We start from the raw sequence: 20,222 nt of genomic DNA, 5'->3' as shown, positions 1-20,222 counted from the left end.
TACGCGTACGCGTCGATGCCCACACTGACACCTTTAATGAAATCGCACCCAGCGATTTCAGGAGGGCTTCTGGCCCAGTTTTGAAGCCAATCTTTGGCAGAAAAAGGCTAAACAGACCAAGAACTGAGGGGGAAGGCACCAATCCATCCATCATTGAATCATTCATTCACAAATTAGTAGGTTTTAGATGTAGTTTTTAGAGAGAGAGGCTTTCTCCTCTCTCTAAGTTTTAGGATTCTTAGTTTTATTCCTTTTCAATTTCATATTTCTATCTTAGCCTATTTTAGTTTCTCATCTACTCTTATTTGTCTTAGCAATTTAGTTTATTTATCTCCCTTGTGGATTACTTATCTTCCCCATTTAGTTTATGAACTTTTCATGTTAGATTTGATTTTCTATTTAATGCAATTTGAGATATTTCATATGTATGATTGCTCTCTTCAATTTATGTTATTGATGCTTTCAATTGGTTGTTTGGATTTTATTATCTCTTATTGCTTTTCTATGCTTTTGTGTTGTGCCTACCAAGTGTTTGATAAAATGCTTGGAAGGATGTTAGAGTAGATTTTATGCTCTTGGCTTGGGAAGGTAACTTAGGAACTCTTGAGTTACTAATGTCCAAGTAATTGATGATTGGAGCCATTAACTCTAGTTTTCACTAATTGAATTAATGGGATTGATCCTTGCCAATTCTCATGTTGTGCTTAGTGATAAGAATAGAGATCCTTGACCACCAAACCTTGCCAAGACCTTTTTTATCATTTGAACTTCCTTGCAATTTACTTTTCTTGTTCCCTATCTCAAAACCCCAAAGATACAACTCATAACTAATAACAAGAACACTTCCCTGCAATTCCTTGAGAGATGACCTGAGGTCTAAATACTTCGGTTATTAGTTTTATTAGGGGTTTGTTACTTATGACAAACAATTCTTTTGTATGAAAGGATTTTAGTTGGTTTGGAAATTATACTTGCAACGAGAACTTATTTGTGAATTCTAAACCATCAAAAATCTGTTCATCAATGTCCATATGCTATCAACAGAATCGCTGCTACCTGCAATAGGACCGCTACCACGTCCTGCTGCCACCAGCAAGGTCGATGCCAGCGGCACACATCTGGGCCTGGTACACCTCTATTTGAGCCTCCATACACTGCATCCGCTCCAGCGACTCCCTCCACTCTAGCCTGAGCTCATCTGTAGACGTAACGCGGGTGAGGATCTTCAGATCCCTCTCCCGATAATCGTTAAGCTCCTGCAGCCTAAGGCTACGTTGGAGCTCTTGCACCTGCAGCCTCAAATTCACGCCTTCCTCGGACTCGATGGCTAGACTAGTGGCAGAGCCTGATGATGGCCTCAACATGGAGGTACGGAGGCTGCTGATGAAGAACGATCCCATCCCGTATAGGCGGTTCTTGTACGACACTGATGTGGTCTCGTGCCAAACTGCATCGGGATCGATGACTGAAGCTACAGAGCCATCGGTGGTGTCCTCCCCACCCTGCTGAGACTGCTAGGTCGCAGCCTCTAGTCTTTGTGTGCAGGACTCCTGTGTAATTAATACAAGTTATTTTGATTAGTACAGCATATATACAATGAATCTCTAATAAATTTATAACAGAAGATAATCAAATGTATGTTTCTCACATAATGATCCTACTGCTGATCAACAAATGTCTCTTTGTTCTCCTTCAGCGTGTGGGTGTACTTGAACGTCTCCTCCAACATCGCCTCACGATTCAATGACTTCGACTACAAATGTTGCATTGAAACAATATGATTAGGATGCCTAGTAATGTTATGCAGAAGAATATAGCTATGTTATTAACAAAATTAAAGTCACTTTACATACCAGCCTGTCCTTATTCTTCATGAAGGTCATTGAACCGCTAGTATACTTGGATGATCTGGCCAAGGCCCTGTTAGCTCTGTTGGTGAGATGCCGATGCCAGAACCCCTCGTTGGTCTCCCAATGAACAAATAGATACTTTTTTATGTCTGGTCAGAGCCAGGACGTCCGGTGGTCCCACCCCTCCATCATCTGCTGGAGCCGCCAACCCATTTTATGGTCGAATATCTTCCTAATGGTAAGGTCGTGCTCTGCATCCCACCTAAAGTGCAGTTACAACAAAGAAACTTTAAAAATAGTTAAGCAAAATAGAAGATATAAACTAGCTAAAAAGGTTTGAAACTAAAAAAAAAAGTAATTACCGCCCATTTTTGAAACCATCGCTCCCTGGTCTCAGTGGGATCTTCGTGTAGCTGGGCCAGGGATGGTTGTACATCAGCTTGATGACATTAGTCATCTCCTGAGTACATGCATTATTGTTTGGTGCAAACCTAAAAACTAAAAACAAGAATCAACCAAAATCCACTAAACAGGAATCATAATCATTGAAACTTAAAACAATAACCAGGCAACCAAATCAACCTAAATCCACTAAACATGAATTAATTTTCAAGAACTTTCAGCAATAAAGTTAATCATAATCATTGAAACTTAAAACAATAACTAGGCAACCATTTCAATCTAAATCCACTAAATAGGAATCAATTTTCAAGAACTTTCAGCAATAAAGTTAATCATAAACATTGAAACTTAAAAACACTAACCAGGAAAACAAATCAACCTAAATTCACTAAACCGGAATCAATTTTCAGGAACTTTAAGTAATAACCACAATAATTGAAATAGAAAACACTAACTAGGCAACCAAATCAACCTAAATCCACTAGACAGGAATCAATTTTCAAGAACTTTTAATAATAAAGTTTATCATAATTGTTGAAACTTAAAAACACTAACCAGCCAACCAAATCAACCTAAATCTACTAAATAGAAATAAATTTTCAGGAACTTTCAGCAATAAAGTTAATCATAATCGTTGAAACTTAAAAACAATAACCACAGGGGTACCAAAAGAAATCCTCCCTCTACCCCGACTATGACCAGCAGCTTGATCCGCAATACCTCTACCGGTCGACATGTCTGCAAATAAACAATTATCAAACAATCTCAATAATATTTTTTTTGCAAAACAATCAACAACGCAGCAATTAACACAATTAGACAATTTCAAACACTTCAACAATTCAGAACTTAATGTATTGAATCTAACCTAAATTAATCAACCTAGATCCACTAAAATTAGAAAACTAAACTGAACTAACTTTGAAACTAATTCAAAATTAAAATTGAAATTTTACTCAAACCTAAACTAAAATTAAATAATTATCAAACAATCTTAGCAAAATAGTCAACAACGCAGCAATTAACACAATTAGACAATTCCAAACACTTCAACAATTCAAAACCAAATGTATTGAATCTAACCTAATTTAATTAACCTAAATCCACTAAGATTAGAAAACTAAATTGAACTAACTTTAAAACTGATTCAAAATTAAAATTAAAATTCTAATCAAACATAAACTAAATTAAACTAAAATTAAATAATTATCAAACAACCTCAGCAATAATTTCTTAGCAAAACAGTCATCAATGCAACAATTAACACAATTAGATAATTTCAAACACTTCAACAATTCAAAACCTAATGTATTGAATCTAACTTAACTTAATCAACCTAAATCCACTAAGATTAGAAAACTAATCTCAACTAACTTTGAAACCGGTCCAAAAAAAAAATTGAAATTCTAATCAAACCTAAACTAAATTAAATTAAAATTAAATAATTATCAAACAATCTCATCATTAATTTCTCAACAAAACAGTCATCAACATAGTAATTAACACAATTAGACAATTCCAAACACTTCAACAATTCAAAACCTAATGTATTGAATCTAACCTAAATTAATAAACCTAAATCCACTAAGATTAGAAAATTAAATCCACTAAATTTGAAACTAATTCAAAATTAAAATTGAAATTCTACTCAAATCTAAACTAAATTAAACTAGAATTAAAGAAATTGAAAAAGAGTTGCTCATCAAGAACGTATAATAAAGAACAGAGCAAGAAATAAGGGAAGAGGTGGATGTTGCAGTCTTGGTCGCCAAAGTTCCAGTGGCAGCAGATGATGGTGACAGCAGATGGTGGTGATGGCGAAGGAGAGAGAGAGACGGAGGGGAAGAATGAGAATAAGGAGGCGTCGGCATACAGAGTTGACGGCGATGGAGAGGGGGTGGCAACAACGGTGGTCTCAGTGGTGGCAGATGATGTTGATGGCAGCTGGAAAGAGGGATATATATATATATATATGGTGGTGAGGGTTCGAATGAGGGGGAAGAGATTCATGATTTGAATTTACGCCTCTTTTATTATTTCCGATGGTAAACCATTACGGATTACCAAAACGCATCGTTTCACTAAATTGAGTTACCATTGAATTTTTCTAACGATAAATCTGATAGTAAAGGACGTGCCAATCTAATTTATTTTTCCTCCAAATATTACCAACAAATTTATTGTTGGAAAATAGAATCTGCCGATAATTACTTAATCTTACGAATTTGACATGATTATCACCGGTAAATTCGACGGTAAATTTGCTGCTACTCTGCGATGCTAAATCCGATGATAAATCTGACAGTACTCAACATTTTTCTTGTAGTGCGTCATGTGTTGGATGAAGCTCCTTCACTGGCCATGGAACACTGCATAATACCACTCTCAAGCTCTCACAGAAAATACAACAATGACACTGCAATTGTGATTGGATTCAATTTGAAGAATTAGGGCACACAAGCAAAATGACGTCGTATTTTCATCTAGGGACTTATTCGTTCCTAAATCATATTCCAGCTTTACACGTATACACTGTAACGGTGAAGTCCCACCATCAACGCCACATAAGTTGTCTCCGTTATGTTTGAGGGAGCATTTTTGCACGAGAGGCCCCATCTGTCATGCGTTTTGAACGGTCAAGGACAATTTTGTATTTTTCAATTCTAAAGGACGAATTTATCTACGAATTAAAAGCTCAGGAAATTATTTGTCCTTTTTCCTACTTTTTATTGATAGTGTCATGAAATCATTTTTTCTAAAAGTTTAAGTTGATAAAAAGAACCAATTTGAATAGTTCTATCTCTAACACTTTTCTTCAAGCAAGAGCCTTTTTTAAATTTGCTTGATTTTTTGCATACGCTTTCTTTTCTCTTTTTATTTGCCTTGTATTTTTTTTTGGGAGTTTATCAATGATCGAACTCTATACCTTTTAAATATAGAATTTTGATACCATATTATGAAACTATTTTTTTTAAGGAGAATACAACATGAATTATTATATTTCTAATGGATAGATTCAAAGGGTAGAATTTAAAGGAGCATTTTAATGTAGTAATAAAAGTTTGATCATACCATAGATCTTCAAGTTTCGAGCAATCATTTTTCAAAAAATTATAAAATTTTAAAGACATACAAAAAGACTGAAAGATCCTTGTTTGAACTAATGTGAGATTCATTGGAAAATATTATAGTACACATTTTAATTAAAATAAAATATTTTGTGTTAAATATTTTGAATTTAATGCAATGCAATAAAATAAAAACATAATACATATATATTATAGAGTAAAGTATTATTTTTGTCCCCAACGTTTGGGGTAAGTTTTAAAGTTGTTTCTAACGTTTCAATCATCCTATTTAAGTTCCTAATGTTTCAAAATTGACTAAATGTTGTCCTACCGTTAGGGATCCGTTAACAAAATTGACACGGAACAAAATTGAGACGATTTTGAAACGTTAGGAACTTAAATAAGACAAAAATATTGGGGACAAAAATGATACATAAAAATAAATTTTTATTTTATCCTTCAATAATATCAATTTTTTATCGTATATAGTATTCAATTATTTTTTAATCACATATAAGTAAATTACACTTAATCACATTATTTTCATTCTAAATAAATTAATTTTTTGTATAATTTTACTCTTAAAAATTTTTAATTATCATAAAATATGTTTAGAATGACTAGTATATAAACTTGCGAAAAAGAAAAAAATAATATATACAATAAAATATAAATTATACCTTTTGTCTCTAATGTATCAAAATTCTTTAAAATTATAAAAAAATAAATTTATTTAAAATAAAAGTAATGTGATTAAGTATAATTTACTTAGATGTGAGTAAAAAATAATTGAATACTATGTACAATAAAAAATTAATATTAATTGAAAGATAAAATTAAATTAAAATTTATTTTTATGTATCATTTTTGTCCCCAATGTTTTTGTCCTATTTAAATCCCTAACGTTTCAAAATCGTCTTAATTTTGTCCCGCCATCAATTCTGTTAACAAATCCCTAACGACAGGACAATATTGAATCAATTTTGAAATGCTAGGGACTTAAATAAGATGATTAAAATGTTAAGGACAACTTTAAAACTTACCCTAAACGTTAGGGATAAAAACGATACTTAACTCTATATTATATAATAAAAGTTAATCAATTTTAACCGAACTCGCACACTATTGATTTCAATATAAAAATTGTTTATATTTAAAATAATTAAAAAACTGATATGAATTTAGTAATTTCTTCTATTTAAATTTTAGAGTAAAATATGGTTTTTGTCCCCAACATTTGGGATAAGTCTTAAAGTTGTCCTTAACATTTCAATCGTCCTATTTAAGTCCCTAACTTTTTAAAATTGACTTAATGTTGTTTTGCCATTAGGGATTTGTTAATAAAATTGACGGCAGGACAAAATTGAAATAATTTTAAAACGTTATGAATTTAAATAAGACGAAAAAAAACAAAACATAAAAATTTTATCCTTTAATAATATTAATTTTTTATTGTACATAATATTCAATTATTTTTTAATCATATCTAATTAAATTATACTTAACCACGTTACTTTTCTTCTAAATGAACTTTTAAGTTGCACTATAGAACACTGTAAATGTATCCCAATAAAACATCGTAATCACTTGTCATTATTCAAAATTGCTATCATCAAACATTATGACATAACTGATAAACCCCATGGGAGATATGACATTTTAAAATAACAATCATAATTGACTAGCATTCTTTGACGAAAAATGTTAACGTCCAAATATTTTTAGTGACAAATGTAAAAAATTAATTAGTATTAATTTAAATACAAGATAAATATAAAAAATATTATACTATCAAGTTGATGCATTATATCAGAAAATTATAAAAAATACATCCAAACCAAAATTTATAAAAAATTTCATTTGATTCTGAAGCAAATTAGTTGGAATATAAATTTGGCAATGTTCAGGAAAACTAATTTTATTTCCTAATTATATGAGAAGAGGACAACAGTATCTTGAAGAAACAGTGATAGAATAATATCCTCGATATATAATAATAATAATGAGAATACTCTTTATATATCCTTCTCAATGTTAATTTTCTAGTGTTATATACCACTTGTCTAAGTCTTTTTTGAATACTCTTTATATATCCTTCTCAATGTTAATTTTCTAGTGTTATATACCACTTGTCTAAGTCTTTTTTGAAGAAGAATAATGCTATGAAATTAAACATGACAAGGTCATATAAGAGTGTATTCTATAAAATAATAACAAATAATTAAAAAAATTCAACCATTTAATATATTAACATTAAAATGTTCGAGTAACATTTTTGCTTTTAATATTTTAAGAAGTTTTTCAAAGTCGCTCTTCAATTTTGATATAAAATATTACGAATTTTGATAACAGCTAAAACTATTTGTTAAAGCTAAAAAAATATAGGGTTCATTCCCTTGATAAAAGAATAATATCTTGATGTTATTTAATTATATTAAATACATCAAAGTTTATTGTTTGTATAAAATTATTTTTCTTACACTATGTTACTTAAATTATTTTTTATTAATTTAATTTATTTGTAATTAATTATAATAAAAATATATAAAGAGTACATAAATTATAAATTATTTTGAGATTGCACATTGTATATTTTATATGTACTCTTACTATAATTAATTATAACTAATATTATTAAACTAATAAAAAATAATCTAGATAATACATCAAGTTATATTCTAAGCACTTCTTTTAATATAAAAACAATGTCATTATGAGTGCCTAAGATTCATTTTATTGGAAATTGAAGTTTTTTGTCTGTTTTTAGCCAACCAGTAGTTAGACTAATTGTACGGTTCACTTGAAGTATTCATCACACTCTGAAATAGAAATGTTATACTTGTGAGATTAATCTAAAAACAATGCCATCCTTGCTTAATGGGTCTTCTTAAATTGTTTTGCGAATATTACTATTAAATATAATTGTTTTATTATATAACATTTTTTACACGTTATTTTAACCTATTTGAAAGAAAATATATAACGAGAGATCATGTTTAACAATATTATTTAAAAAATAAAAAAATCATTATTCTTTCTATCTTTTCTACTGCTACTGCTTTTCTCTAAAAAAACAAATAGTAATCATTTTAGCAATATATTGGAATGTCAATGGTATTTAAATGTAATGATTTATAAACAAAGAAATTACATGTGAAAAATGAGCATTTTGTAGGGTAAGATTTATCAGTTGTATATTTTGTATTACAACTTTCTTCTAGGGCACTAAAGTTTGTTTAGTTTTAAAAGTAATGACAAACTATATTGTATTGTAACAGAGTATGCATAGAAAAGTTTAATTGTTAGCAAAGAAAATAATTTGATAGTTAACAATTATGATGTTTATATCTACTAGTAAATTAATAAGCCTTGATGATGTATCTATTACTTAATTTAAGTATGAAATTAATTAAAATAAAAAGTATTTTATATTGTAATAAAATTTTTGCAATTGAGTGATAGAAGTAAGAAAAATATTTTTTTATTATATGAAAATTATATTTATTAATTATTATTTTTTGAAGAAGAAAAGAAAAAAGGAAAGAAAGTTGCATTGTTTGACTTTCCCTAAAAAAAATGAAATAATAAAGGAAGATAAAAGACAATAGGGGATAGGTATAGATTGCTTGGGAGTGAACACAAATTGCTAAATAAGCATAGTTAGGCTTTTTCCAAAAATGGGGGTTTTCTTGAAGGAGGACAAACATTTCCAAAGGTGAGGAAGGCTGCTTTTCCAAAAATTTTCTATATATCGAAGGAAAGGGAGTGTGTGTTGCTGAATGTGAATGTGAATGGCTAAAGTGCAGAGAGAGATTGACACATACAAGACATGTGCACAGTTTTTCTCTCAGAAGAGAAGAGGGAGTGGTGGGGGAAGCCTTCAGGCCCTCTCTGACTGAGATTTTCTTCCCTTAACAAAACCAAACAAAAGCCAATTGCCTTTCTGAAACAGAATATTATTACTCATACAAATAAGCAAGGAATAGTCAGAAGTGTGTTTATGCCATCCTATTATCATCATTATTTCATTGTCACGTATAATTATTATATTAAAATCATTTTTCTTATTATTATATAATTAATCACATACTGGACTTGTTATGTATAATAATAATGTTGCTATATCTCTTCTCCTCTCTCTCTATTCTTTCCCTAAAGCAGAGCAACATCATAATAAGCTTTTGGTGGTTCACGCCTCCCTGTGTTGTGCTGCTGCCACCACAAAAGAAAGAAAGAAAGAAAGAAAACCCCTCATCATTATCAGTTCGATGGGATTGGACGTATGTATTCACTCTGACATACTGTTTCCATTTCCATTTCCATTTCTATTTATCATTAATTCATGCATGTATATATCAACTTATTCACACCATTCTTTCTTTTATAATATAAAAAAGAGAAAATGGTACCTTTTTTTATGACACTTACTTCTCTCTTATTTTTAAAATATATACTCTCTACTTTTGCTAGAATTAAATAATATATACTTTTATTTAATTAAATTTTTTTAATAATTATTATAATTATATATATTAGTATTACTAATATAAAATATATATTTATTATTAATATAATAAATTTAATTTATTTTAATATTTTAATTTATTACAAAATATTTAATTTAAATTTTTTTATATATTTCATGATTAATGATAAAATCTTAAAAATAAATAAATTTATTACTTTAATAATAAATATATTATTATTATTATTATTATTATTATTATTATTATTATTATTATTATTATTATTATTATTATTACATAATATAAAATATTTTAACTTTCAACAAAAACATTTAATCTATAATGTTTATATATTTCATGATTAATGATAAAAAATTTAAAATAAATAAAATATATTATAAAAATAAATATATTTTATATTATTATTTTTACTACGATAATAATTTAACAATAATATAAAATATATATTACTATTAATGTAATAAATTTTAATTATTTTTTAATATTTTCATTAATCAATATAACAAAATTTGAATGAAATATTTTTGTAACAAGTTAAAATATTAAAACTAAATAAAAACTATTACAATAATAAGTATATATTTTTACATTATTATTTTTTTAAATTATAAAATAATCATCACTAATTTATATGAAAAATCATTATTAAAAATATTTTAATTAAATAGATTAAGATATATGTTATTTAACTTAAAAAAAGGAAACGATACGTTTTATAAATAAAATAAAAGAGAGTATCATTTAGATATTTAATAAAAAAATATATTTTCTAATATAAAAATACATACTAAATGTACTAATTATCTAGTAGTAAATTAAATTTTCTTTGTAATGCTCACATATCATATTTTAGTAACAAGTTTGAGTTCTTTGATCTTGTTAATAATGATGAATTATTACTCTAGCCATATATACTTAATTGTCTTGATAATTCATATCTTATGCACTATAGATTGAAATAAGAGAACCTTGATTTTTTTTCTCTGAAATTATGAATTTTTTTCATTATAAAAAAATTAGTTTCAAAAATAAATTAAACTAACATTATTTTCTAGGTCTGAAAATTGCACAATTGTATTTGTATTATATATTTTTTTTATATTTATCTTTATTCTTCTATTTTAGGACTATAAAAATATTAATACATACAATAAAATAATTATTTGTTAATATTTTTTATTGTACCCATTACCATCTTTAGAGTATAAAAAATATTTTTTATTTTAAATTTAATTAATATTAGTGTGTCAATATTCGTTAATATGCTTATTGATTAAATATTTTTATATAAATTTAATAAATTTACACATCAGAATATATACTTAGTACACTAATATTAATTAAATTTAAAATAAAAATACTTGTTATCTTAAAAATATATTAATGAGTAAAATAAAAAATTTTAATGAGTATTATAAAAAAATATTAATAAATAATTATTTTATTATACTAATTAATATTTTTATAGTATAATGAATCTTTAAATATAGTATAAAATAAAAAAATAAGAATAAATATAATGAAAAGAGGAAAAATAAAAAATAATTAATAATACAGTACAAAGAATTTTATAATACATATTAATGAGTATTTTAAAAAATATTTAAATATGAAAAAAGAAAAAAATTATTGAGAATTTTAAAAATATTAATAAATAATTATTTTATTATATTTGTTAATATTTTTACGATGTAATAAATATTTTATTATAATATAAAATAAAAAATAAAGATAAATTCACCTAAGATTTGGATCAACTTCACAATAATTAAAAAATAAATTCTAATAAATATTATTCCACGTGTATTCATATCTTATTTTGTCCATTTGTATGAATAAATATCCTTTGTTCTTTTCTGTCCTTTCTTTTAATGTGTTATTGAATGCAGAATAACCGTGTGTTTGAACAAGAGCAACAAGACGAGAAAGAAAAAACAAAAAATTAAACAGTAACATACCAAAGGCTTCTGAGTTACTTATTTCAGGACTCATGTATACATAGTTAGAGTATAACAAAATTAGTTCTTTATAAATCGAATATGATAATCTTTAATTCTCTAAATTAATTTTTTTTACGAACAATCTCTTTTTATTTTATGAATAAAATAAGTAAAGAATTACTGAATTACTGTTTTTATATGTGTTTCCACTTTTCATTATTTATCAATAATCAACTACTCAAATAATGTTTTATTTGAGACTTTTACTCTACTCTTTCTTAAATAAGAATGATACTCGTCAGGTTTTTCTTATTAGAAATTGCCCTGACTTTGGATGGATATTGATGAATATATACCATAATAACAAGTAATGTCTTTATTTTCTTATTAGATGAAGCATGACCCATGTGTTGGTGTGTACTTGCATGGGTTGCTCTTTCATCAATTGCATTTCTCTCTCTCAACTTCGTCTCCAACCTCGGCCTTGACAAAACAACACTGAAATGATAGATAGGCATCCATCAAAATCACTTTTCCTTCTCTTTTTTTATTTTTTTTAACTTAATTAGACCTAACCTCTTGCAAAAAGGCAATCACAAAAGGTGCAAATAAATAAAAAATAATAATATGATTTTCAACATTTTGATCGAAAAGACTTTCTTTCTTAATAAAGACTGAGTTAATTTGACATACAATAATAATAATAATAATAATAATAATAATAATAATAATAATAGATGAAGTTAGTATTCTCTAAATATATATTTTTTCTTCTTACATGAAAATAAATAATAACCCCAACAAATAAGTCTGAAAAAGTTTGAGAAGTAAAAATTATATATTTATCTAAAGGAAGTAAGAGTAAAAAGTAGAATTTAAAATATTGAAAATGTGAATTATATTAATTTACTTTATAGTCCTTATACTATTAACTATTTTTGCATTCTAATTTTACTAGTGTTTTGAATGAATATCATTTGTATCCGCAGAAAGTAAAAAAAAATAACATTTTTTTGTTAAAAACATTAAAGAGTTAATCAGTATTAATTTTAATTTAAATAAAAATTTAGTTAATAAGTGCTTTAAAATATATATTAAGATTATTGTTAGTATAAATTTTTAAATTTTTATTTTAATCAATTATATTAGGTGTATATAAAAAATTAATTATTTATATAAAATATATATTAAAAAATATTAAATAACATATGTATTTATATCAAATACATAATAATTAATTTAGTGACTAATTTTAGTATATACATGTAATGTTAATTTGGATTGATTTTTTCCAATAAAAATGTACTTTTATAATTAGAGTACTCTTATTCAATTTTTAACCTATTTGAATACATTTAAAAAAATTACTTTTATTAAAAAGAATAAATTATTTGCATTTTTTTAAGCTAACAATACCTTGCTTTTAATGTTTGAAAAACTTTTTTTAAAAAGTTTATTCAAATAAAAATAACTTTTGTCTATTAAAAAAATATTTTTAAAAAAATAATAACTTTCTTTAAAAGTCAATTTAAATTGATGTATAAGTTTTGTATTTTTTATAAGAAATTAACTAATATATATTCTAAAAATACATATTAAAATTATAAATAAAAGAAATTTTTATTAAAAATAAAAATTTGCTAACAATAATCTTATTATGTCCTAAAGATACATATTAACTAAATTATTTTTATAAAAAAATTAATTAATAATCTTAATATGTATTGTTATAAAATATAAGTTAACTAAATCTATATAATAAGAAGAAAAATAGTAAATATTATTTAATAAATAATTAGATATATATTTAAGAAAATATATTATTTGATTTTATTGATGGTTCAGTACAAACAAAAAGGTATAGATAATGTTAAATTTTGTGGTTAAAAAATTTGGGTGGAAGAAATGGAGAATAGGCAGTAGAAATGGTTATATATACAGACACTTGTCTACAGACAGCAACACCACCAAAACAACACAATCCTTTACTTTCTTCCATTTCTTAATTACATTCCTCCACTAAAAGGGAGGAACACAAGCCCCACACCATAGCTCTTTTAAAACAATTATGGAAGGTTTTCATCATCACCATTCTTCTATCACCTCTCCTTTCTCTTATACCTTTGCCATCACGGGCACCGCTGCAACAACAAGCACCTTCAACACCACACCATGGATGAATAGTAGAATATGGAGCAAGCTTCCTCAGAGGCTCATTGATCGCATCCTCGCCTTCCTCCCTCCTCCTGCTTTTTTTCGAGCTCGTTCTGTGTGCAAGAGATGGTACGCCCTTCTCTTCTCCAACTCTTTTCTCGAATTATACCTTCAAGTCTCACCCAGACGCCACTGGTTCATCTTCTTCAACCACAAGATCAGCAAAAGCTACATCTACAAGAACAACAACAATGGCGCCACCGGCACTGCTTCCAATCACAACAACGACGGTTACCTCTTTGATCCCTATGACATGGCATGGTATCGAATCTCCTTCACTCTCGTCCCATCTGGATTCTCTCCCGCTTCTTCTTCATCTGGATTACTGTGTTGGGTTTCTGATGAAGCTGGTCCCAAAACCATGCTTCTCTGCAACCCTATCATCGGTTCTCTTACTCAGTTACCACCCACACCAAGGCCAAGACTCTTCCCTTCCATTGGCTTAACCGTTACTCCAACCTGCATCGACGTCACAGTAGCTGGCGACGACATGATTTCCCCTTATGCCGTCAAGAACTTAACATCAGAGAGCTTTCACATCGACGGAGGGGGATTCTACTCCATATGGGGAACAACTTCTTCTCTTCCCCGGCTTTGCAGTCTTGAATCTGGAAGAATGGTTTATGCAGAAGGAAAATTCTACTGCATGAATTGCAGCCCCTTTAGTGTTATGGCGTTTGACATAACCTCCAACGCGTGGTTCAAGATCCAAGCTCCCATGAGAAGGTTCTTGCGCTCTCCCAGCTTGCTTGAGTGTAAGGGCAAGCTCCTCCTCATCGCCGCTGTTGAGAAGAGCAAGCTCAACGTCCCCAAGAGCTTGAGGGTTTGGACCTTGCAATCTTGCGGAACAATGTACGTACGTCCCTATATGTACTGTTTCAAATACTAGTGATATCAGTATTTATTTAATTGATTGCATTATTTTGTGTAGGTGGGTGGAGAGTGAGAGGATGCCGCAGCAGCTATACACTCAGTTTGCGGAATTGGAGGGTGAGAATGGGTTTGAGTGTGTAGGGCATGGAGAATTCATTGTCATAATCATCCGTGGCACCGACAAAGCATTGTTGTTTGACATTTCTAGGAAGAGGTGGCAGTGGATTCCGCCCTGTCCTTATCGTCGTCACCATCATCATGGGTTTGTTGATGAGTTGCATGGTTTTGCATATGAGCCTAGACTTGCTACTCCCATTACTGGACTTCTTGATCACTTAGCACTCCCCTTTCAGAACTTTAATGCTTAATTTATTTATATATAATAATGAAAAATCAAATATGGGAAGTGATGGTGAGTTTGAATTATTAGTACATTAGTACTAATATAGTACATAGAGTTTAAATGATTTGAAGTGTTGTTTTATTAGTACAGTAGTTAGTTTAATTTTGAGTATTAAAGCCTGGTTTGGAATCTAATTATGAAACTAGCTTATAGCTAGCTAGCTAGCTAAGCTTAAAGCTTGGGTTTGGAAATTATTATTACTATTATTATGTTAGCCCCCCTTAATTCTCTCTATGTATATTAGTTCATATACATTTTATTACCTTTTTGATGCAGATCATAGTTTCTTAATTAAGTCACACTCTTTTATCATTTAGAATTATATATATACATATATGATACCATACATGACTTGGTTGCAATAACATGTATATATATCATGAAATCTTAAGATTTTAGAACAACTTTTTTTTGAATATGTCAGAAGAATCCTTGACAATAATATAGTGTATATTATCAAAGAATAATAAAAAAGAAGATGAAGCAGTGTGAATGACTTATAACAAAAATATAAATAAATAAGAACCAACAAGCTAGCTTCGATTTCAACAAACACACTTATTAATTAATTTATTTAAAATTATTGTTGTTAGTCTGATTGAGACGGTGCTTTGTAAACAGATGTTTGGATTGGTAAGATTATGAGGTGTTGCGGCTAAATTCAGCTCTGCAGAGTGCAGTTAACTATTACTTAAAAATTAACCAAGTTGGGTTGGTCTAGTGGTTAGCTCACTAGTCCGCTTAAGCAAGTGTCGGGGGTTCGAATCCCGCCTTGTGCATGCAGCAACCCATTGGCCAGCGGCAAACCCTTAAATGGAGCTCAGTACCGCGACGGATTAGTCCTTGACCTGCCGGGTCAGGGGATACCGTGGGAAACCAAAAAAAAAAAAAAAACTATTACTTAAAAATTAGTGCATCTAGGGCAACAAATCATGTGTGCAAAACTGAAGAGTGAAGACTGATTGAGACGCATGTTTACATGTTTGACCAACATTGTATAATAGTAGGGTCAACGCAACTTTAAAATTTTAAAGCAAAATCTTTTATATGACTATGATCACAAATTTAACACATTATATATTGTATTTAAGATTCATAATACATATATGAAAAAATAATTATTAATTTATTTTTCTAATTATCTTTTAAATTAAAAAAGTCTAAATTTTTTATCATTTTAATATTTTTAAAGAGTAACATACATATTTTTATTTTCTTTAAATATTAGAAAGGTATTTTAAGACTTATTATTATTATTATTATTATTATTATTATTATTATTATTATTTTGACTGAACTCTCGTCTTAATCCATCTGTTATACTGAACTTTTATATGAGAGAAGAAGATACATGTGCTAGTTAGTAGAATCTGAATTTATTATCTAATCGTCGAGTAAATTTACTTTGATATATTATATGTTTAATCCTGTGTGAAGTATAGAGTTAATACTTAAAATGATTCCTAAAATTTGACCTCCGATTCAATTTAATGTTCAAATTTTTAATTGATCCAAATTATATTCTCAAATTTTAACGCGTGCCTTCCTTTGTCACTGTAAGAGGGCGTCAAACTTTCATGGTGCCAAATTCAAACAAACCAACAAGAAGCTCGTGCAACATTCTTCCACCACTCCTGGAATAATTAGTCTCTGAACAAGCCACTTCAATCATATGAAAAGCTTTTTGTGAATGCAATATAGAGAAAGTGAAAGAAAAGTGGAGCAGCCCTCATGAGGATAGTGGGTCCGAGGTGGGGGCGGCGATGTGGTCAATGAGGGAAGAGGCACTGGTTCTGGAATCAATGGCTTTGAGGCTTTAAGAACGTGAAGGGAACTCTTGGTGAAGAAAGAGGATGAATTGAAGTTGTAGTGTTGCACTGAAATTCTATCTCCCATTCTTTTTCAATAATAATAAGAATAATAATAATGATAATTAAAAATCAATTTGAAGTGAAATAGAGGAAATAAAAGAGGTTATGGTTGTTGTGAATGAAGCAATTGCTCACGTGTGTCTAGATGAAAGTGATGATGATTACTTGACGACTGAAAATAGGTTGGACAGAAGCCATGACTGTTTGAGGAGGAGTAAGAAGAGGGAGAGTAAAACGACATCGTTTTAGACCAAATAGCAAAACGATGTCATTTAATTGTGCAAGTCAGCTTTTTGGTGACGGAAATGAACAGAAGAGCTAACTTTAGATACACGTCAAAATTTCAGGATACTGGAGATCAAATTTCAGAGGTAATATTGAGTATTAACTCGTGAAGTATATATTAAAATTAATTATTAAAATTAATCGTCAATAAATACTAAAAACAATATATATATATATATATAATAACTAATTTAACTGTTCACATAATATTTTGCATATTTGAGATTAAAAGTTGATGTTTGGTTTGAGGTTTGAATAAATTATTATTACATGATTATTAAATTTCAAAATGATAAATAACATTCTTATTAGAAGATAAAATAACGTAATTTAAAGAGAAGTTAAATAAATTGACATATATAGAGTATAATTTATTCTATTATATATATATTCTATAAATTTGTCTCTATTTTGCTACTACATTTCAGAGTTTAGAGGTATATAACCTTGCAAATGCTTTTCATATTTTCCCTCTAAATAAGCAAATTATAAAGTTATGGCTTTAACTACAGTTGCATAACTTATACAATGATATCAAGATTAATTTGGAATTTAGTTAAGAATATTTGTTAACTTTTCTCGTTCAATTCAATAAATAAATTAGAATCTCAATTTTAATTCTTAAATGAAATTTCTTTTCCTTTAGAAATTTTTACAAACATGATATTTATTAGTCAAACTTAACAAGTTATCTACATATTATAAAATTATTTATATTAGGTATATATCAAAATTAGTTATTAATATAAAATATATATTAAAAATAAATAAATTAAAATATATATTTATATATAAATACAAAATAAATGATGATTATATTATTGATTTTAGTATATATCTATTATTTTTGTTATAAAATTTAGAAAACAAGATTAATGTGCTAAATTAATTTTAAAGATAAAAAGTATATATGATATCTCAATTTTATGTTATTATTTTAAGGGTTAAGTATTGTTTTCGTCCCTAACGTCTTAGGTCAAAATTAAAATCGTGCCCGACCTTTTTTAGTTATTAAAATTATCCTTAATATTCAAAAACATTTTAAAATCATCATTTTCCGAATTCTTGGACCAAAATACCCTCATCATCATCATTCTCCTCTTCACCTTCCTCACCCCACCACCTCCACTGCCATCAACACCAACACCAACACCAACACCAACACCAAGAAACAGAAACAGAAAGCAAGAAAGCAGAAAAGTAAGAAAGTAGAAGCAAGATGCAGAAAGCGATGCAGATGAGGCGGCGAGGCAGTGAGGCGGAGGCGGCAGCAGTGGCTCACGTCTCCTCTCTCCCTCGCGATTCCCAACGGCGACAGCGAATCCAAACTTCACCGCCGCCGTCCCCTTCCCCCCTTTCCCTTTCCCCTCCCCCACACGCGTCCTTTCCCCTCCCCCACACGCGTCCTTTCCCTTTCCCCCTTCGCCAGTGCCATCCCCCTCCCCCTTCCCCTTCTCCCTTCCCCTCTCTCTCTTTTCCTCTCTCCCCTGCCCCTTTTTTTTATGATGATAAGGGTATTTTGGTCTAAAGAATTCGAAAAATGATGATTTTAAAGCGTTTTTTAACGTTGATGATGATTTTAATAAGAAAAAATGTTGGAGACGATTTTGATTTTGACCCAAGACGTTAGAGACGAAAACAATAATTAACCCTTATTTTAATAATTTAAAATCATACAAAAACAAAAGAATTTATAGGGCAATTTACCCAAATAAATAAATTGGGTGAAAGCTTTACTCAAATACACAAAACAGAAATCCCTTCTCTGATTATGCATTTTCACACTTCTATGTAAACTGTGGCAAGCTACCACGGTTTCTGATTTTAACATAAACCGTGGCAAGCTACCCGGATTATAGTGTTTGTGGTTTGTGTGTAAACCGTGACAAGCTCCAACGGTTTACGAAGAGAGAAAGCTAAGTATAAACCGTGGCAAGCTCCCACGGTTTATGAAGTATTATATTTGACACTTAGTCATTGCACTTCTAAGTATTATATTTGACAAATACTAATTATATAGTATACATAAATATCTAATTTAATTTAATTTTTGTTTTTTCTATTTTTAAAATTAATTATATTTTAATTATATACCATTATTAATATAAATATAAATTTTACTAAAAATTTATTAATTTACTTGATCTATTTTATTGCTAGTATTGTGATTAAGGTTATTTGTTTTGATGTTAGTTTTAAAATCTACTGATATTATAGTTAGATGATAGGCTTTGTGAATTAATTATTTTTTTCATTGTGTCAAAATAAGATACTATTGTAGTATTAAAAATTTATGGTTTTTTTATATTAGTTATTTTTAAAAGTTGAAACTTGATTCTTCATAAAATGTTAGTGAAGATATATATTTCAAATTTTAATTTTAAGTTTTTAACTATTTTATATTTTATATTTACGTGAGACCGATTTTATCGGTTCAACCAGTGATTTATCGGTTGAACCAATAAACCAGTGAACCAGTAGTTTGATTGGTTCGATCACTGATTCGGTTCTAATTAATAACTATGTTTCAATCTAATTTCAAAAATTTCGATTTACTCAATTTAGTCTTCCAACTTAATAGTTATGACTCACATTGGTTCCTAATCTTATTTTTGTCATTGTCTCACAAAATCGTTAACGACATGCTGAGATGGACTAACGACTGCTACATTATACATGCTAGTGATATAATGTAGTGATTAATTTAAATGAGAATCAAATAAATTAAAACAGAACTTTAACTAAGTAAATTAAAACTTTAAAAATCAGATTAAAGCTCGAATATTACTTCAAAACAGAACTTTAACTTATGTAGTGATTAATTTAAAT

At 28.6% G+C, this 20,222-nt stretch overlaps 1 protein-coding gene across 1 annotated transcript; it reads left to right on the top strand.

The window, feature by feature from the left end:
* Positions 1 to 13,796: 13,796 nt before the first annotated feature.
* Positions 13,797 to 15,216, top strand: LOC112771703 (protein UNUSUAL FLORAL ORGANS). Its single transcript, XM_025816516.2, has 2 exons — positions 13,797 to 14,813; positions 14,893 to 15,216. The coding sequence occupies exons 1-2, from the start codon at positions 13,816 to 13,818 to the stop codon at positions 15,200 to 15,202; spliced, it is 1,308 nt and encodes a 435-aa protein (XP_025672301.1). The 5' UTR covers positions 13,797 to 13,815; the 3' UTR covers positions 15,203 to 15,216.
* The last annotated feature ends 5,006 nt before the right edge of the window (positions 15,217 to 20,222 follow it).

Source organism: Arachis hypogaea, chromosome 13 (assembly GCF_003086295.3).
Source record: "Arachis hypogaea cultivar Tifrunner chromosome 13, arahy.Tifrunner.gnm2.J5K5, whole genome shotgun sequence".
NCBI classification, from domain to species: Eukaryota; Viridiplantae; Streptophyta; class Magnoliopsida; order Fabales; family Fabaceae; genus Arachis; species Arachis hypogaea.
This window is presented reverse-complemented; position numbering and strand designations above follow the sequence as displayed.